We start from the raw sequence: 17,377 nt of genomic DNA, 5'->3' as shown, positions 1-17,377 counted from the left end.
GATATAGTGCTATAGGATATAGTCGGCCGATCCTTATGAAATTTTGTACATAAAATATCTTGGTCAAATATAATATGTGTGGAAATTCCCAACCCTCTAACTTAAAAACACCAAAGTTATGGCATTTCCGATGGCAGTTATATGGCAGCTATAGGATATAGTCGACCGATCCCGGCCGTACCGACTTATATACTGCCTGCAAAGGAAAGAAGGATGTGTGCAAAGTTTCAACTCGATAGCTCTAAAACTGAGAGACTAGTTTGCGTAGAAACAGACAGACGGACAGACGGACATGCTTATATCGACTCAGGAGGTGATCCTGATCAAGGATATATATACTTTATAGGGTCGGAGATGTCTCCTTCACTGCGTTGCACACTTTTGACCAAAATTATAATACCCTCTGCAAGGGTATAAAAATATGAGGGAAGAGAATGTCGCGTGCGACAGTGAATAAAATTAAATTAAAAAAAAAAACTAAGATCAAATAATAAATAACGTTTTGAAATGGATTGCAGACAAATTTTCCATCAGATTTCGCTAATATCAGCGTTTGAAATGGTTTTTGAAAAAGTAACTTCTTTTTTAATATTCTAAAAACAAAATGTCTTCCAAAATTAATATTTGCACCAATTATACAATTTATCAAGACCTATTAGATTCACTTTTGTAAAAATAAAAAACAATCTTGGCACATCTTGGAATTACCCATATGGTTAATGCCTAGAAACATTAAGTACAAATTTGCCTTTAAAAGGACTAAAAGTAGCTAAAACTATTAACTATGAAGCTAATCTTAGACTGGATCTGTCCAAAGGATGTGCATGGGAGTTTAAAACATTCCTTACAAGATAAAAAATCCGATATTAATTAACATTCTTTTTTTTGATCCTGGTTGACCATTTTCTGGTAATGCCCATATATCAAAGTTGCGTCATCTCAAGGGCAGTCTCAAAACTACAAAGTTAAATAAATAAAAGAATTAGAGCCAATTTGAAAAAAATTGCAGGTTTTTTATTTGTTTTTTTTTTTTAATTTTTTTTTATTTATTTTAATAATAAACATCTTAATTTTTTGTTTAGTATATTGAAAAAAAAAATTTTACTTTAATGCATTGAAGCAGTTCGCATTCAGTGCGCTATACAAAAGCACAAGTTTGAAATGCGCATCTTTATTATATATATCGGTAGAAAACACATTACTATTCGATATATGGATATATCGCAAACGTATGCATTTAACACAAAAAAAACTTTTCCAACATTTTAGCTTTAGCGAAAAATGTATAGTCGATTTATAATTAACAATAAATAAATGTACGTTTAAAGAGGAAACATAAAGCTTTCCATATTAATTCCATTTTCCAATTATCCTCTTGTGTGACTCCAATAAAGAGATTTGGCATCAAGACTGGCATAAAAAACTTACCCATCTTAAAAGACGTTTAAAATTAAAAATCTGTTTTCACTATAAAGGCCAATATTAACATAAAAAAAAACTTTGATATTTTTTAAAATGGTATTTTGTATTGTACATTGTATTATGAACATTTGTTGAGATGACATTTCCTTACAAGAATACACCAAAAATATTGGAGGATTTTTAACATTCAGATGTACGATCCTTCTTGACCTGTTTTCTGGAAATTTCCATTTTAGACCAGTGAAAGTAAAATAAATTTAAAAAAACTATTACTATTAAATTGTTTAAATTGACGGCTACCATATAACTGAGCGATCGGCAATGTTTTATAATTAAAATTCGACTCAGCTTGAAGTTAGGTTTCCGTTCTTATTTAGATATAAATTAGTACATTAGGGGTATAAAAATAACCAAAGCAACCAATATTTCCCATAATGATTACTTCGCCGAATTACACACATGATTTCGCCCTTGAACTCTTCGAATACTAATTATAATCCTTCCGATGTCATCGGTTCAGGTTTTCAAATAGCAATTTGAAACACGCGCCTTTGCATCACTCATAACCGTTAATTTTTTTCTTTTCTCAGGTACAACTGCAAAATCCAACCACGAAACGAAAACGATAGAGGAATTACACACATAAAAATAATCGGTGTATAAAATTGGTGAAATATCATATAATAAAAAAAATATATATCACATATTCGATAATAAGAACAAACCCTTACGATGTATATCGATATATTGACATTTTGATATATTATCAAACCGAACTACTTGTTGATGTTGATGTTGTTGTTTTATATATACAAACCCACGCGTCAAAACTCTACACGTCACCAGGTCCACCGGCGATCTATGTAATTTGCGCCAACCAGCTACATAGCCTATTAAGGTACTACTGACCAAGGAATTTACCAAAGGTAGCTCTAATACCGGGCAACTCTTGCAGGACATGCGTCAGCTCAAAGGGAAGGTCAAAGAGACGAGGAAACAGAAGAAGGAGCGCAAGCTGGACAACTTAGAGATCCATGCCAAAATACGGACAGTGGTGTTGCCCGCCGTTGGAGCCCTGGCGGTGTTTCTGGTGCTATTCGTCTATCTAAAGACCCGGCCGGCTGTCCTGGCCTAAAGAACGAAATCTTATACTGGATCGTCCAAAGGAAGTGCAATTCTATCGATGTAAACGGGGTCCACGTTTATACATACATACTTATATGTACATTGTAGCTGTCATTTTAAAATTAAATGTTATTTTGCCAACTTATTCAAAGCCAGGTTTTTCTTAATATTTTTTTTGCCAGATTTTTTGAGGAGTCGCCAACAAATTATAAAATAGCTCATTTATGTTAACAATGATATAAAAAAAATACTGTTACTGATGAATCAGGTTTTCGGCATTTTGCTCATGTTGACAACCATGAACAGGTTTTTATTTTTGGCCGTTGTGTGTTTCTCGATTTATTTCTTGGCCAGCGTGTCCCTGATTCACAGTCACTCGCTCTCCCTTCGTCTACTATACCTACATATGTACATAAAAGTATAATAGCTACTGCATATAATAAAGCCAGATTTCCTCCAAAAGTCCCATAAAACCAATAAGGTTAGCAAAAAACAAAACAAAACTTTTGACAAAACAACTACCCAAAGATTATCTAATCTGCGCGCAGGCGAAACAACCTATAGAACCCAGTGTGCCAGTCAGCTGTTGTCACACATACAACCTCCTATCGCGGTCGCCTGACGTTTGCTTCGAGAGCTCTCATTTTTACTCTTTCACGCTGGCGGTTGCGGGCGACAAGGGCTCAGTTAGCTTTTCTACGATGCTTAAGTTTTTGGTAAGTAAACTATTGTCCTTATTGTGAAATTATTCTTACCCAAAAGTCAAAACTGGCAGCACGATAAATGCGTTATTACCCACGCAGTTATGAAATTGGGGTGGCGGTGCGCGCTTGCCTGTACATTTTATATACATATGTATATGTATGTATATGCGTACAGTGGGTCGTAGCTTATTTTAACCAAAATCTTTTTATAAATTGGAATGATATAAAATTAAAAAAAATAACTATCTACTTTTATAATATCTAATTTGAACACAAAAAACTAAATTGGAATTTTGATTGAAATGTGTGTAGTTAATTAAAATAATATCCCTTTGACAAAAATATGTTAAATTGTTTAAATTGTACATTTAAAAACAAAAAAAAAGAGGAGAAAGCGACCACTTGTAAAATTCATTATTTATAAAAATATTAATAGTAAATTAAACATAAAAAGATATTTTTAGTTACCATTTTACACATATTTAAACATTTTATCTGTGAATTTTCTTCTGAATAACCTAAAATAAAACCTTGAAAATGTAGCTTTATTCGAGTTTATGAGCGAGTATATTCGAGTTTCTGTTCATTTTTCTGAAGTTTTTGAAGGTATTTACTGCTTATTCGGTAAACCGTAAATTTAAATACCCGCTGCTGACATGCAGGGCCAACTTTTTTAATTTTCGACATCTATTTTTTTTATGGACTGACATTCCCATAAATAAAATAAATATCGATAAATATGCCTTTAAATATTTTAAAATAATTTTTAATGCACTTTTTAATGCATAACAAATTTAGTCGCTAAAATAAACTGCGAGTCACTGTATATAAAAACATAGAATTCCAGCTTGTGTAAATTTTCACCACACAGCAGGCTTTCATTTGAAAGTACATCGGACAAGTTAGACGTCCGGCAAGGGCATACAAATCTTGACTCTTCAAAAAACAACACAAACCTCACCAAATTGATAGTTTTTTTTTAACTGAACTGCAAGCCAAAATGAAATTGCTGGCACTTGGGGGGCAAGTGATTAGACTTAGGGCTAACACCGGAGGGCAATTCCGCACTAATAGCACATGCTGTCAGCCAGAAATTCCGGAGCCTCCTCCTTGCTGCCCGAAGAAAAGCTTTTGGACTTTTAACCGGACAATGTTTTTTTCCATGGTTGGGACGGAGATCTGCTAGAAGCCAAACCACTAATAGTTCACCGTCTCTTATTCCAGATAACCTTCGGAGCCGGGGTTTACACGGGCATCTACGTATCGCAAAACTATGAGGTGAGAACCATTAAATATAACTAAATCATCCATTGACCAATTCTTTCAGCAGGTTCCCCGTGTCGACGATCCACAGAAATTAATTCAGCGACTGAACGAGAAAGTGAAGGAACTGATGGAGGAAAGCAAGAAAAAGTAATGGCCTTTGTAGTTTGATAGGATATCTACACGGCTTTAAATTTAAATAAATCATTTGAGCGAATTTTAGGAATACCAATTGAGCAAAATCATTAAAAAATTGTCTACCAAACTATTATAAAGAATGAAATTTGGCAGAGCTCAAATGTCAAAAAGCTGTGTTTGTTTAAATCTATTACCTTTTTATGTATTTGGCCCTTTACTATTTCCATAAAAATATTAGACATAAATTTCAATATAGGTATGCAGATGCATCTTCTATAATTAAATTTAACCATTACATTTTTGGAAAAATCTGGTTTCTAAATCGAGTAGTGAATTCATTCTATAGAAACATTTATTTTAATAGGCCTGTTTAAAATTTAAATTTAATCGGCTAAGAACTCTATTACTGCTATCCTGCATTGTGCTATGCTCAGTTTGAAAGCTAGGGTGATATTGCCTTACATAATTATTATAAATTAAACTCGCAAATTGAATGTGTACACATTTCACAGATCAGCCGCCGAGAAAATTGTTCACGATATTAAAAAGGAAGCCAAAAAGATTCTGGACGATTAATTGGACCCAACATTTTTTTAACCAAAACAAATGTATCTATAATATAATAAAGCCTTTATAATTTTTTCGTCCGCCAAGAACTTGACCTAAATAAAGGAAACTCCACCGCCATAATGTTCGAGACGGGTCTGGGGTTCGACGAATGCAAGCCAGTCGGAAGCATGCGTGGGCAGCAGGCCCATGCTGTGGCACTTGTAAAGAGCGAGGGCAACATTAGCCAGGTTACCAAGGAAGTAGACTATACGCTGGCCGGTTCCTTGAGCACCCTCGGCCATTTTGGAGGTTACTTGTGTGGTGAACATAGCCTTAATAGGACGAATTAACATCATTCCTACCATCATAATGGGAAAAATGGAAATAGAATTTCCGGACATGTACATGATGAAAAGGTTCATAGGAATCTGCAAATAAAAAAAAGGTTAGACCCGCACATCTGGATACCCATGAGAACTCACATTTTTTAGAGGTCCTAGAGCGAGATCCCAAGACTTTTTTATTACCAAGCGTTGATCTCGACCAGCTGCATCGGTCTGGTTCACCAGTGCAGCTGGATTGTACCCGAGTGGCGAGGTCATGTCACCATTTTTGCTTTTGAAAAAAAGTGGAATATTTAATAGTAAAATTGATATTTTGACTTTTTTGACGTCGTAAAATTAGATACCTTGTGTTAAAGTCAAGGGCCCATTTAAACTTCTTTGAACTTTGCTTCGTGGACATTGTGCAGTTTCCTTTTTACAATAATTGACAATTTCCGCAAATTACCTAGGGATTGGGCTTCTTGATAATCGGTCAAAGTATCGATATTTTTTTATATGCCAATCAGTGTGACCGCTTCGATAAATATAAAATATACTGATAAAATATATTTTAAGGCAGCTTTAAAATATTAATCGTTTTTCGCGGAGAAGACGAGCTATTTCGAAAATTAATTTAAGAATATAGTAGACAATGTGCGATTTCTTCGCCGTTTCGGTATTGGATGTCTGGTTTCTCCCTTGGTACGCAACTTTCCTATTAGAAAATTCACAACACTGAACAACCCTGTCCACTGGGTTGGTATCTCCCTCTTTCACATTACTCAACACACAATTTATCGGGAATCCTAATTAGCCGGATTTTTGAAAACTCCCTTCATAACGAGCTTATTCAAATAGTTAAAATAATTTTGTATATTAATTTATTACGTTCCTTGTTAATATGGTTTTATGTTATGCATGATTTTTTGCTGAATTAGCTTGGCCAAGCGTCAACACCAAACGAAAGTATAAAAATTAAAATTTTTCTTTTTGTATTTTTAAAGAGCAATTACAATTACAGTTTTTCTCATTAATATTATTTTTATATTTATAAAATTAAAAAGAAATATATTGATGAAGGGAGGGAGAGGACAAAAATAACTTAGAAGACATTTCTATACCATATACTGTAGTTCTTTTCTCTTGCAATAGATTGGGGAATTTCTTTTACTTGATTTACTTTTAAACATCCAATATTTATATGAATTTAAATTAAATTATAGCGAGTTTTATGTGCTGCTTGAAAAGTTAGGTTCCTGCAATTCATTAAACAATTGAAGTTCCTGTTTGGAAATAAGGACAGGACGAGCCCTTTAGTTATGCGAAAGTCTGCTGTTATTGTGGTATGATTTCCTGATGACGATTTCCACCGCTGTCCGTTTAATTTATCTTGCCGCTTTCCTATGGTTGTTGTTGGTTTGCTACTTCGGCTTACTTGAAATCAGAGTTGTGTTCATATTATTGTGGGTTCTGTAGTTATGGTCTTGCGCTTAATTAGCGATTAGCGTTCTTCAACTGATTGGAAAGCCAATCAAGTCCCTCGTAGAGCCCATCACCGCTGGTTGCACACGTCGCTTGAATGTACCAGTTACGGTTTCTGAGTGAGTGCAAGCCGAGCTTGTCAGTAATTTCGGCCGCATTCATTGCGTTTGGCAGATCCTATAATGATTATGGATTAGATGTATTTAAACGAAAAGTTCTCAGAATTTTAGATCGATTTTTGTTGACTGGGTAATAACCCAGTGACTGAACACTACGTTCCCATGTCGCGACTTACCTGTTTGTTGGCGAATATTAGCAAGACTGCATCCCTCAGCTCATCCTCGGCCAGCATGCGCATTAACTCCTCTCTCGCCTCCCCAATACGCTCACGGTCATTGCTGTCAACAACAAAGATAAGACCCTGCAAGATATCACAGTCAAATATTAATTCAATATCGTAACTCCCGCATGACATAATGAACAACCCTTTCATAGTATCAGTCCCGTCTTGAAACAATTTAAACTTTGAATAATCACAGAATGATTCATTAAAAGTTAGTAACATCATCTAAGATTACACTATAATCCAGAAACTATAATCTGGACTCCAAATTCTTCAGAAGCCTTCTGATGCGATTATCACTTACTTGTGTGTTCTGGAAATAATGCCTCCATAGGGGACGAATTTTGTCTTGACCGCCCACATCCCACACAGTAAAGCTAATATTCTTGTATTCTACAGTCTCCACATTGAAACCTAAAAAGCGAACAATAATTGATTAATAAAAAAAAGGGTAAAATAATGAAGAGGAGCCCATAAACTTACCAATAGTAGGTATCGTTGTAACAATTTCGCCTAATTTGAGTTTGTACAGAATGGTTGTTTTACCAGCGGCATCTAATCCGACCATTAATATTCTCATTTCTTTTTTACCGAAAAGCCCTTTAAAAAGGTTAGCGAATACATTTCCCATTTTTGCTTATTTGTGTCTCGGACGCTGAGGATGGTTGTTTATTTTATTTTTTAGGTCGGACCTCTGAATTGCGTGCTAGCTTATTTGCTGACTGGAATTAATTACAAGTTCAAATCCGAGTTGCAATTCCCTGTTAAATTAAGCAAATTTCTGGTTTGAGGAAATCTGCAAAGAAACAAAAAAAAGGAATTTAAATAAAGATTTTCAGGATGCAACGAAAATCGACCAACAGAAGAACTTCTTTAATCGCGGCGAGCCGTTAACCAATCCAATCGACTGAAATTGTCTTGAATGATTGTTGTAACAATGATTGTGTGATGTGGCTTTTGTTTTGGATTTCGTGATACTGACGACGTTTGTGTCACTTGCTTTGAAACTGGAATTAGTCATTGAAAATGGCGAAAAATACTAGGTGTCTAAGAATCATAGAAGCTTGAAATTTAACTGTTAAAGCGTACAAATGTTTAATATTGAACTGAAATTAAAAGTTCATAAAACATGTCATGTTTGTGGAATAAAAGTTTCTAATGTTATTTTCGGTAGTAATTATGATACCTTATCAGGTACATAACGACTTTGTTCATTCAATAAACTAAAATTTCGTACGGTGCGATCTATCCAAACAAACCAATTTCTTTTTCCAAAATGAGTCACCTTTTTACTACTTTCGTAAATTGATTAAATGCACGCTACATACATATGTACAACTCAACTGGGTTTTAATCTAAGATCGGAAGTGGTGGGACCGGCGCTTCCTGCCGGTCCCCCCCTTTTCTATCCTGAAATTCTACAAAAGTTGGAAAAAAAACTAATGAATTTAGCAAGCAAGCCCACACCCTACTTCGACTCAGGAATTAATATAAGGCCAAGCTAGGGAGGATGAAGTCTAGGAAGACATGCCAATTGATCGAATTGAGATCAAAGGGATAGCCAAGAAACATCCGAAAACTACACGTCGCAACTTTTATTTGCCAAGCTGGGAAGGGAGGTGGACCCCACACTCTCACACACACACTTCGACAAGCGTCTAGGGTTGCCTACTACGCCTAGTAAAGCATTTGATTTCAATTATTTTAAGTTTGCCGTCCTATATTGGCGACATTAATAAAAGTTATTAATCATCCAAGGCGTGTTTGAAATTAAATATTACGCACTTTGCCATAAAGCGCTTTTCAAATATATCACACTGGAAACTGAATATACGTGGTTCCTTTGCGTCTGTGTAAGTGACGTATGCTTTTTTTCTACGGCTTAAAACGGCTAAAAAGCCTTGTTTTTTTATACTTTTTTAAGCAATTTTAATTGAACCAATGCATATTCAAGTATTCAGATATCTAGAAAAATTCTTTAAACACATATTTAACGTCTATTTACCGACTATTATAGATTCTTTAGTGGACAGAATTTTCTCAGCTACAAACACACCACACCGAATGGCGAAAAGAAAGATAAGGATGAGAGCCTATCGATAACAAGTTCATCGAATATGGTTCTATCAAGTTTCTGGAATCGTTCACTCAATTCTTATAAAATTTTGGAAATGTCAAAGAAAATGTCTGCAATATGTTAATTGAAAGTTAAATAATCAGAAGCCGCCGATAATTTGAGACTAATATATTGCGACTTCATTTGAGATACTATTGACAACACAATTCCCCACGGACTCGTGGGTGTGTGCGTGCGTTCAAACGTCGCACACCAATACGAATACACCAAATCGTCCACATTGTTTTAGTGCAGGCTCTAAATAACGAAATAAACTTCGTTTTGAGTAAAACCCCTTATCTCAATTGAGAACACATACGCACCAACTAATTGAATCAAATGCACAGAGATTTGAGCGGAAATTTTAAAAATTTCGGCTTGGAAATGTCAAAAATCACAGAGCAAAATATAACTTTACGAGAATACACTTGCCGTTGAAAAAACTGCAAACTCACCAAACTAAATGTTGCCGAGAGAGGTTTTGGTGAATATACAGAAATGCTGCCACGTCTCCCCACAAACGAGAAGAACTGCCATATTTATACAATATATAGGGTTGCCAAATTTGATGATAATCTAATGTTTTTTAAAAATAATTTTTTATTTTTTAATAGAAATATTTTGAGATCATGTACTCATTAAATGGGAATTTTAGGTTGGAATCAATTCAAGAACCTTAATAATTTTTTTACTGTAGAAATGTAATAAATTTAGTTCTTAAATATATGTATGAAGATGTTAGGTCCATCAAATAAGCGTCGCCCAATTACCGTCGATATGGAACAGTGGAAACGGAACATAAGAACATAGTTATGTAAAAATAATTTTATTTGGGGATGCGAATTACAGATCCCTAGCGAACCGATTAAAAAGTTTAATGACTAAAATCAAATTGTCCACACTGGAAAGAATCAACTTTTTTGCTCGTGAATCATTAATTTCAAGCTGAGTACTAAACTAAAAATAGGGAGCAATGTTGATGTAATTTTTAGGATTTATTCTTTATATAGTAAGCTGGTATATCGTGCTTATTGGGGCATCCCCTAATTTCTGTTATAGGACCCTAAACAGAATTGCGCAATTTTTCAAATAAGTTTTAAAGAAATAGAGAACTTAAAACAGGGAATACCCATATCGGGAATAAATATATAGATTCCTTACAATTCCAAGTTTTACTATTTTTATTTTTAAGTTCTGTCTATTTCCCTATATTTTACTCGAAGTCTTTATCTAGCCTTATCTACCTTATCCGATCTAGCATATCGAGCATTAGAAGACGAGCTTCACAATGTTTTAAAAAATTTGGCTCAAGAAACATCTACATCAGCGTCGATAGCGTCGATAAAAATTAGTAATAATTATTATTATAATAATTAATATTGAGCGATATATCGATACACAATATAAATCGATACTAATGAAAAAAAAAATAGTATAAACATCAATGAATCGATTTTAGTATCGATGCATTTACAGCACTATAAGCTAGTTCTTATCATTGAACTTTAATTATTATTCATAGCTTCTCTATGCGCTATCCAAAATCACCGTTTCTAAGCTGTCCGCAATTGGAAGCGGAAATCTTGAAAGTAAACGTAATGAATTGCTATTGTTCTCCACAACCAATGCTGTGCTTGGGGCTAACTTTTTTACTTCCATATCAGTCCACGGATCTTGCTGTTCTTTTGGAATGGCTCTGCGTTGCACCACGAACCACCACGTACAGGATAAATACTCTACGTTCAACAGTGGCTGATTTCAAGAAAATTGTTTTAGACACACTCGTAACCCGTTATGGAAGGGATGCCCCTAAGGTCTATGGCCTAAACAGTCTACCAGAGGTTCTATGTATTGATCCTTTGGATTCGAACCGCTTGAATTACGATCCCGACCCTACACTGAAGGAGGTTATCGTAGATTCAACCTGTGGTGCTGCTCTTTTACGAGGAGCGCACATATATGCCCCCGGTGTCCTCGCAATGGAACATCGTACTCGGTTCGAGGAGTTGGTGAACATATTTGCGGATCTGGCTGGAAGATGCAAGAGAGGTACGGCTGTAAGATTTAATAGTGCAGAAAAAATGTTTTTGGGAAAAGGGAAGGTACTAATGCAGCGACATCATTTGTTCAACGATGACGAGCCTGCTACCGGTGTAGCTGTCGAAATGTTGTCAACTATAAGCGATGTGGTACCAGGACTTGGAAACTTAAGCTGTGCGGACGCCCTTTTACAAAATCTTCCTTCAATTGTGTGCGTACGCGTCCTCGATCCGCAACCTGGAGAGAACGTCTTAGATATGTGTGCTGCTCCTGGCAACAAAACAACTCACATTGCTGAGCTTATGGGCGACCAGGGTTGCGTGATGGCATTAGACAATTCGAAGAGCCGCGTTAGTACCATGCGGTCTAAGTTAAATAATTATAGGAGCATCCAGTTACACGTCTTTGACTCGACAAAAGCCGTGGATGCGCTAGCAACTTCAATTTCCGTACCGCCATTTCCATGCGCTAGCTTTGATCGAATTTTGTTGGATGCTCCTTGCAGCGGTCTTGGTAATCGTCCCCAACTCGCGAGTAAAATTAAACAGCCAAAAGTCCTACAGTCATATCCAAATATTCAAAGGCGCCTTTTTACACAGGCAGTGCAACTCTTACGAGATGGAGGTACACTAGTTTACAGTACATGCACAGTTACCGAGCCTGAATGTGAAGGGATTGTCGCTTGGGCATTGAAAAAATTTCCAGACCTAAGATTGGTGGATGCGACGCCACGCTGGGGCGGCCCCGGCTTACCTTTAGAGGACCTGGATGCATCCCAATCACTAATGCTACAACGTTTTGGACCAAACAAAGGACTCCAAAAAGGTGAATTGGATACTGTGGGATTTTTCATTGCTAAATTTCAAAAACAAAAATGTTCAAAAAATTAAATTATATTTTTGTGTTCATTATTTTTTAATAATGTATGTTTACTTATAGAGGGAAAAGTGTCATGTTGTTAGAATACACTTTTGGGTAAGAAATTTTTTTCGACGCAATAAGGATTATAATCAGATGCGTTTGCGATAGGTGTTGGTTCAAAAACTATACAAAGAACAAAAAAGGACGGCTAAAGTCGAGTTTCCCGACTATATGATGCGCTGTACTCATCTTTTCCGCCAAAGCCTTATTTAACAAAAAAAAATTGTTTTTGCATTCTTTTGTATGTTTTGTAATAAACAACTTTAAAAATACGTAGAGTCTTAGCTCTATAGCTCTATATATTATAGTCTCTGAGATCCACGCGTTCATACAGACAGACGAACAAGGCTTAGGGATAGAGATAGGAATAGATTCCGAGTACTGGGTATAAAAGCAGTGTTTAGCCAAACAGCTTTGGGAAATGTTTACTTAATATGTTAGTTTTTTGCACAATTATTTAAATTTTATTTTTATGGGACTTCACTCTTTTAAGAAATTAAAACTATTGAAATTACAAAAAAATATTTGTTCATTTAATTAAAATTAGATATAAATGAATAGTTGGGATAACAGTCCTAAATTAGACTTCAATTCGGAATATATATTTTTTTGACCCCCCATTATGAATGGCAATATTTCGTACCGAGTTCGGCCACTGCTGTTTGCAATGTGTCAGCTAAAAATATTTTTATGTCTTTTATGATATATGTAAATGAATTATTCATATATAGATGTTTCTAGTTAAAATACTTAAATAATTTACAATTAATATTGATTAAATTTTTTACAGCTATTTTTGTTCTGTCCCTTATTGTGGTTTGTTCAGAAATGCTCAAACTGCTTCCATAAAAGAGTGTCTCCGTTTTCTTAGGTTTTCAAAAGAAAATTCCCTATGGACCCTTAAAAAGTCTGCTCTATTCAATCATGTTATTTTATTGTTCGCCAAATTTATTGGTCATCAATAACCAATCATCATTAGTCATCATTGGCAGCAAACTCCATCGATACTTCCTATGTTCCTAATGTTGCAATTAGGTTTTCCGCAATGTCTTCTGGTCAAGATGATGTGAATTTAACACAAATAAAGGTATAAATGGCATGTTGGCCTGCAATGTGGGAATGATTTCGACTACACGAACGGGAGGTGGGAAATTGACCAATCTATACATATTTATTTGGAGATTATTATCAAGTTCCTACGTCGGGATATTCAATGTTTTGAACTGATCTTCATGCATCTCTGTCATCATAAAGGTTCCATCCTGAAGTAGCAACACGACGCGGCGTGTACCTCCTGAAAAATATGAACATTAATTTTTGATTCAAATGATTGCATGTTGCGATTTAACTAACCAGGAGATGGCAAATCAGCTTGAACAACTTCGGCCGGTATCTGGGCTTCCGTCCCGTCGCTGTCAGAAGTAGTTATATGTATTTGTGCTGTAGCTGGCGTTCCTGTTCCAGTTGTGGCAGCCTCCGCCTGTTGAAGCACTGCTGCCTGATGTTGCGCCAATTCTTCTTCAGTCATGGACACGAGAATTTGCTCCCCGTCAGCCGTTCCAGTAACGGCATTTTGTGAATCCTCCTGTTCACCTGCGTGGACGGCCTCAGCCACTGCATGATCCAGGGAGAGGACATCCTGATCTTCTCCTTCAGCAGATGCTACGTATGCAAATTGTTGTTCACCGTCGGGGCCCTGAGTGACCAAAATGGTCTGACCTTCTGCATTTTTGCCCGCCACCTGATAAACAGTTCCGTCCTCGCCCCGAACAAGCAGGGCAGATCCATCTTCGTTAGTAAGAACCTGTTGTTCACCACTTAGAAGGGCCTGCGCCGCAGCTTCCAGTTGCTCACGCTGTTGCTCTTGTTGCTGTTCCTGCTCCATTTGCAACTGTGTCTCTTCCTGACCAATAAGTTTCCCTGTAATTGGACACAGCTGAGCCTGGTGCTGTACTTCCTCTTCCATCTCCATTGGCACAGACGTAGGTTGACTTAATGGTTTAGAAGCAACCCGCTGCCGGCCTGCCGTCAACTTTTGTATTTGAGCCTGGGATTGCTGCTGCCGCTGACGGGCTTGTGCAGCACGTTGCGCGATCAACTCTTCTCTGGTAACCACTTTTCGAGTTACCTTTAGATCGCCAGACTTCGATAATTGTAAAATCTTTTGCTCAGGAGTCACTGCTTTAGCAGTTGTCGGTTGTCGTTGCTGAAGTGTTCCTGCTCCAGCACGAGCCAAGACGCGACCACCTGGGTGAGCTCTGGCCGGAGTTTGTTGCTGGTTAAGGCGCACATTTGGATTAACACTAACTGCTGATCTCCGCTGGGCCGTCGCAGTAGAGCCCGGAGTGCGTAAAACTTGTTGACGTTGGCCAACAGTAATGGGCGAGTTGGTACCAGAATGGGCGGGCCTAGCAATGGGCAGTCGTTTAGCTATTCCTCCGCTTGCAGCCAACGAGCTGTTTTTTTGAGGTTGTATAGCAGCTGGGGATGCGTTTGACGGGGTTTCAGAGCTATCCACGCGAAAAACACCCCTCGAATTGTTAGCCACTTCGGAGCGCGATAGATAGCGAACTGGACACTCAGTCTTCTCTTTTTTCTAGGAAAGGTAGCAGGAGTCAATATTAATAATACATAAATACCTGAAAAAAAAATGATTTACCAGGTGAAGAGTATTTGGCATTTCAGGCTTGCGGAACATTCCCGAGCTGGTGCTGTCCTCTGTATATATTATTTCACCCATCTTTTGATGTGATAAATTGGAGTTGCCGTTGACCTTAGTCTGCAGCTTGTCCGTGAGCTGAACACGTGGCTTATTCAGCTGCACGGAGCTTCCGCCGTTTTTTAGTCGCTTAACGGTGTGGGATGGCAAATCTTCTTCCAAATCCTCCAAGTCCATAGAATCGTTGAGACCACTTTCCTCCAAGCTGGAGTCCGTACGATCTAATTTTCGCTTAATGGGACCCGTTGACGAAGTCCATTCTTGCTCAGTTGCCGATTCATCTTCATTGGCTGAAGAGGGCGACGACGAACCGTCCCCTCCACCCTTTTCATTGACCCATTGCTTAAATGAATCCATTGCCTTAGTTTTTGAAGTGCGGGAAGGTCGAGAGGTTGGCGATATTTGGGATTGTGCCGGCACCGGGCTTAGAGGAGCGACAGAATCTGATTTTGACGAAGAAACTGGTGATTGCATACGCTTAATAGCATCAAGACCTTTCTCCCTGGTCAGCTTTTGTCTCGCCAGTTGCTTTTCGAACATCTGTAGAAAATAGGGAACTCGTTCAAGGTTGGCCATGACCTCCCAAGTGTTTTCATGATGCGAACGATCCACCCATTTAACTAAATACTCGTGCGTCTTCCGTCGTGGGTTGAAGCGTTTAGCCACAATTTTTTCAACAGGTTCTTCTGTACGCTGTTCTGTCTTCGAATCAATTCGAATGGCTATTCGGTTATTTTGTTTGACTGCTCCACTAGGGGTCACTGACGGCGTTGGAGTGCCCGGCTTAGACTTCGGTCGCTCATTCTCAGTGTCCTTAAGCTGGTTTGATATGGTTGGTAGCTTCCCGGCCGGGGATTCTGGAAACATACTTTTTTAGTTTATTGAATTATTTTATCTACTACACTTGTTACTTCTAGTTGGCGAGACGTTGGCAATATTGTTGTTGGAGGCGTTATTATTTGGATTCACAACGGTCTTCGTTATGCGCACTGGCATGTCCTGAAGCTGCCCATGAGCTATCTTGCCGAAGGACTGTATAGTTTTCCCAGCTACGATCCACGGCTCCCTGACACTGTCCTCCAATTTAACCCAGTGTTGGTACAAGGCCCATGAATTGCCTGAATAAGCATCTTTCCGTGTGTACAATTGGGTAGCTTTCCACAATGTAAACGCCCAAATGGTTGGTTTGGTATCCAATGACTCTTTCAAGTTGGCGTTCTCCTTCTCACATGCATCCTCCTTGTGGGACTGAAACTCTTCCACAAAATTATAGGCTCTCAAACATCGACCGCACACAAGCACATCCATGTTTGCAAGTTCTTCCTGTGCAGCTATTCATAAAAAAAATTGTTAATAAAAGTTTTAAGTATTTTAACCCATTAAGTATTTCTTTTTGGCCTCTTACCCTTGATAATATTTGCGTGTTTCCCAATTTCAGTCGGTGCGATTTCCTGTGCCAACATTATATACGGGCCCAGCTCGCAGGCTTCTAAGGACCGCAATTAAATATATCAAACCAACGTAACGTTTATTAATGTTTATTATGGCTTGCTTTAAATATCAACTAACAGACGAAAAAAGTACAGTGCCGTGGTGTGTTTTGCGTCTTGTGCCAGGTGGCAACGCCAGTAGTGCACCGTACGACGTACGTTCCCCCCCATGGTGTGTTTTTACACATCTGCAATAAAAAGGATGGGATGCAGCGGCTCTTTGGGACCCAAGCCAAGAATAACACAGAAAACCTGGTAACGTTTTCTTCCAATAATGAAATTTTAAGGATCCTTAGGAGCAGTTTTATACACAATATGGAAATAAATAGCTTTTGTCATTCACAATCTATTTCGGCGTCTTTTTTTAAATAATCACTATATCGGAAGAGTTTACCATACCACAAAAATTTCATGTTTACAAAAATGTACAGATTTAAATATGTTTTTCACAATTTAACAAATGCTTGGCAACGCGATTTAAGTTAAGTGTCACAATGCTATATTTTACTTTTAAAAAATAAGATGACTTTTTTTTTTATTCTAAACGTACCTTCATAAGCTAACTTTTACAAAAAATAAACAATAATAGTTGAACTAAACCTTTAGTTTAACTAGTTCAAATTTTTCAGCGATTGTTAATTGTAGGCGCTAACTCTGAATGCCAAAGCTGAACGATGTTTCCGACTCGGCTACATCGACCTTAGTAATCCCTTCGTTCATGGGTGCATTTTACCCATATATT

General features: G+C 37.3%; 6 protein-coding genes across 16 annotated transcripts; 3 read left to right on the top strand and 3 right to left on the bottom strand.

Moving 5' to 3' along the window:
* Positions 1-2,177: 2,177 nt before the first annotated feature.
* Positions 2,178-2,692, top strand: LOC6493868 (single-pass membrane and coiled-coil domain-containing protein 4 homolog). Its single transcript, XM_001958553.4, has 2 exons — positions 2,178-2,320; positions 2,378-2,692. The coding sequence occupies exon 2, from the start codon at positions 2,381-2,383 to the stop codon at positions 2,555-2,557; it is 177 nt and encodes a 58-aa protein (XP_001958589.1). The 5' UTR covers positions 2,178-2,320; positions 2,378-2,380; the 3' UTR covers positions 2,558-2,692.
* A 160-nt stretch (positions 2,693-2,852) lies between these two features.
* Positions 2,853-5,305, top strand: LOC6493869. Of its 4 annotated transcripts, none has more exons than XM_014909096.3 (5): positions 2,853-3,028; positions 3,096-3,263; positions 4,476-4,529; positions 4,582-4,664; positions 5,165-5,305. In XM_014909096.3, the coding sequence occupies exons 2-5, from the start codon at positions 3,249-3,251 to the stop codon at positions 5,226-5,228; spliced, it is 216 nt and encodes a 71-aa protein (XP_014764582.1). In that variant the 5' UTR covers positions 2,853-3,028; positions 3,096-3,248; the 3' UTR covers positions 5,229-5,305. The 4 variants fall into 4 exon arrangements, with proteins under 4 accessions (XP_014764582.1, XP_014764584.1, XP_032310016.1 ...); XM_014909098.3 differs by having other exon boundaries at positions 2,863-3,028; positions 4,579-4,664; XM_032454125.2 differs by lacking the exons at positions 2,853-3,028; positions 3,096-3,263 and adding an exon at positions 4,133-4,416.
* Positions 5,266-6,031, bottom strand: LOC6506083 (ER membrane protein complex subunit 4). The gene is made up of 3 exons (XM_001958555.4): positions 5,890-6,031; positions 5,684-5,816; positions 5,266-5,629 (listed from the first exon to the last, which is right to left on the bottom strand). The coding sequence occupies exons 1-3, from the start codon at positions 5,943-5,945 to the stop codon at positions 5,315-5,317; spliced, it is 504 nt and encodes a 167-aa protein (XP_001958591.1). The 5' UTR covers positions 5,946-6,031; the 3' UTR covers positions 5,266-5,314.
* On the bottom strand, positions 5,890-9,996 carry LOC6506082 (ADP-ribosylation factor 1). Of its 5 annotated transcripts, none has more exons than XM_032454124.2 (5): positions 9,921-9,996; positions 7,833-8,145; positions 7,654-7,763; positions 7,302-7,427; positions 5,890-7,183 (listed from the first exon to the last, which is right to left on the bottom strand). In XM_032454124.2, the coding sequence occupies exons 2-5, from the start codon at positions 7,978-7,980 to the stop codon at positions 7,019-7,021; spliced, it is 549 nt and encodes a 182-aa protein (XP_032310015.1). In that variant the 5' UTR covers positions 7,981-8,145; positions 9,921-9,996; the 3' UTR covers positions 5,890-7,018. The 5 variants fall into 5 exon arrangements, with proteins under 5 accessions (XP_032310015.1, XP_014764619.1, XP_001958592.1 ...); XM_014909133.3 differs by having other exon boundaries at positions 9,789-9,938; XM_001958556.4 differs by lacking the exon at positions 9,921-9,996 and adding an exon at positions 9,355-9,608.
* Positions 9,997-10,892: 896 nt separating this feature from the next.
* Positions 10,893-16,984, top strand: LOC6493870 (tRNA (cytosine(72)-C(5))-methyltransferase NSUN6). 4 transcript variants are annotated; one of them, XM_032454120.2, is made up of 3 exons: positions 10,893-11,054; positions 11,130-12,330; positions 16,584-16,984. In XM_032454120.2, the coding sequence occupies exons 1-3, from the start codon at positions 10,995-10,997 to the stop codon at positions 16,649-16,651; spliced, it is 1,329 nt and encodes a 442-aa protein (XP_032310011.1). In that variant the 5' UTR covers positions 10,893-10,994; the 3' UTR covers positions 16,652-16,984. The 4 variants fall into 4 exon arrangements, with proteins under 4 accessions (XP_032310011.1, XP_032310012.1, XP_032310010.1 ...); XM_032454121.2 differs by having other exon boundaries at positions 10,893-11,060; positions 11,130-11,514; XM_032454119.2 differs by having other exon boundaries at positions 10,893-11,060.
* On the bottom strand, positions 13,344-16,628 carry LOC6506081. The gene is made up of 5 exons (XM_001958558.4): positions 16,551-16,628; positions 16,057-16,476; positions 15,086-16,002; positions 13,780-15,022; positions 13,344-13,720 (listed from the first exon to the last, which is right to left on the bottom strand). Exons 1-5 carry the CDS (start codon positions 16,606-16,608, stop codon positions 13,623-13,625), a joined length of 2,736 nt encoding a protein of 911 aa, XP_001958594.1. The 5' UTR covers positions 16,609-16,628; the 3' UTR covers positions 13,344-13,622.
* Positions 16,985-17,377: the final 393 nt, after the last annotated feature.

This window comes from Drosophila ananassae, chromosome 2R (assembly GCF_017639315.1).
Source record: "Drosophila ananassae strain 14024-0371.13 chromosome 2R, ASM1763931v2, whole genome shotgun sequence".
In the NCBI taxonomy this organism is placed as follows: domain Eukaryota; kingdom Metazoa; phylum Arthropoda; class Insecta; order Diptera; family Drosophilidae; genus Drosophila; species Drosophila ananassae.
Note: the sequence above shows the minus strand (reverse complement) of the source record. Positions and strands in the feature narration are given on the sequence as shown.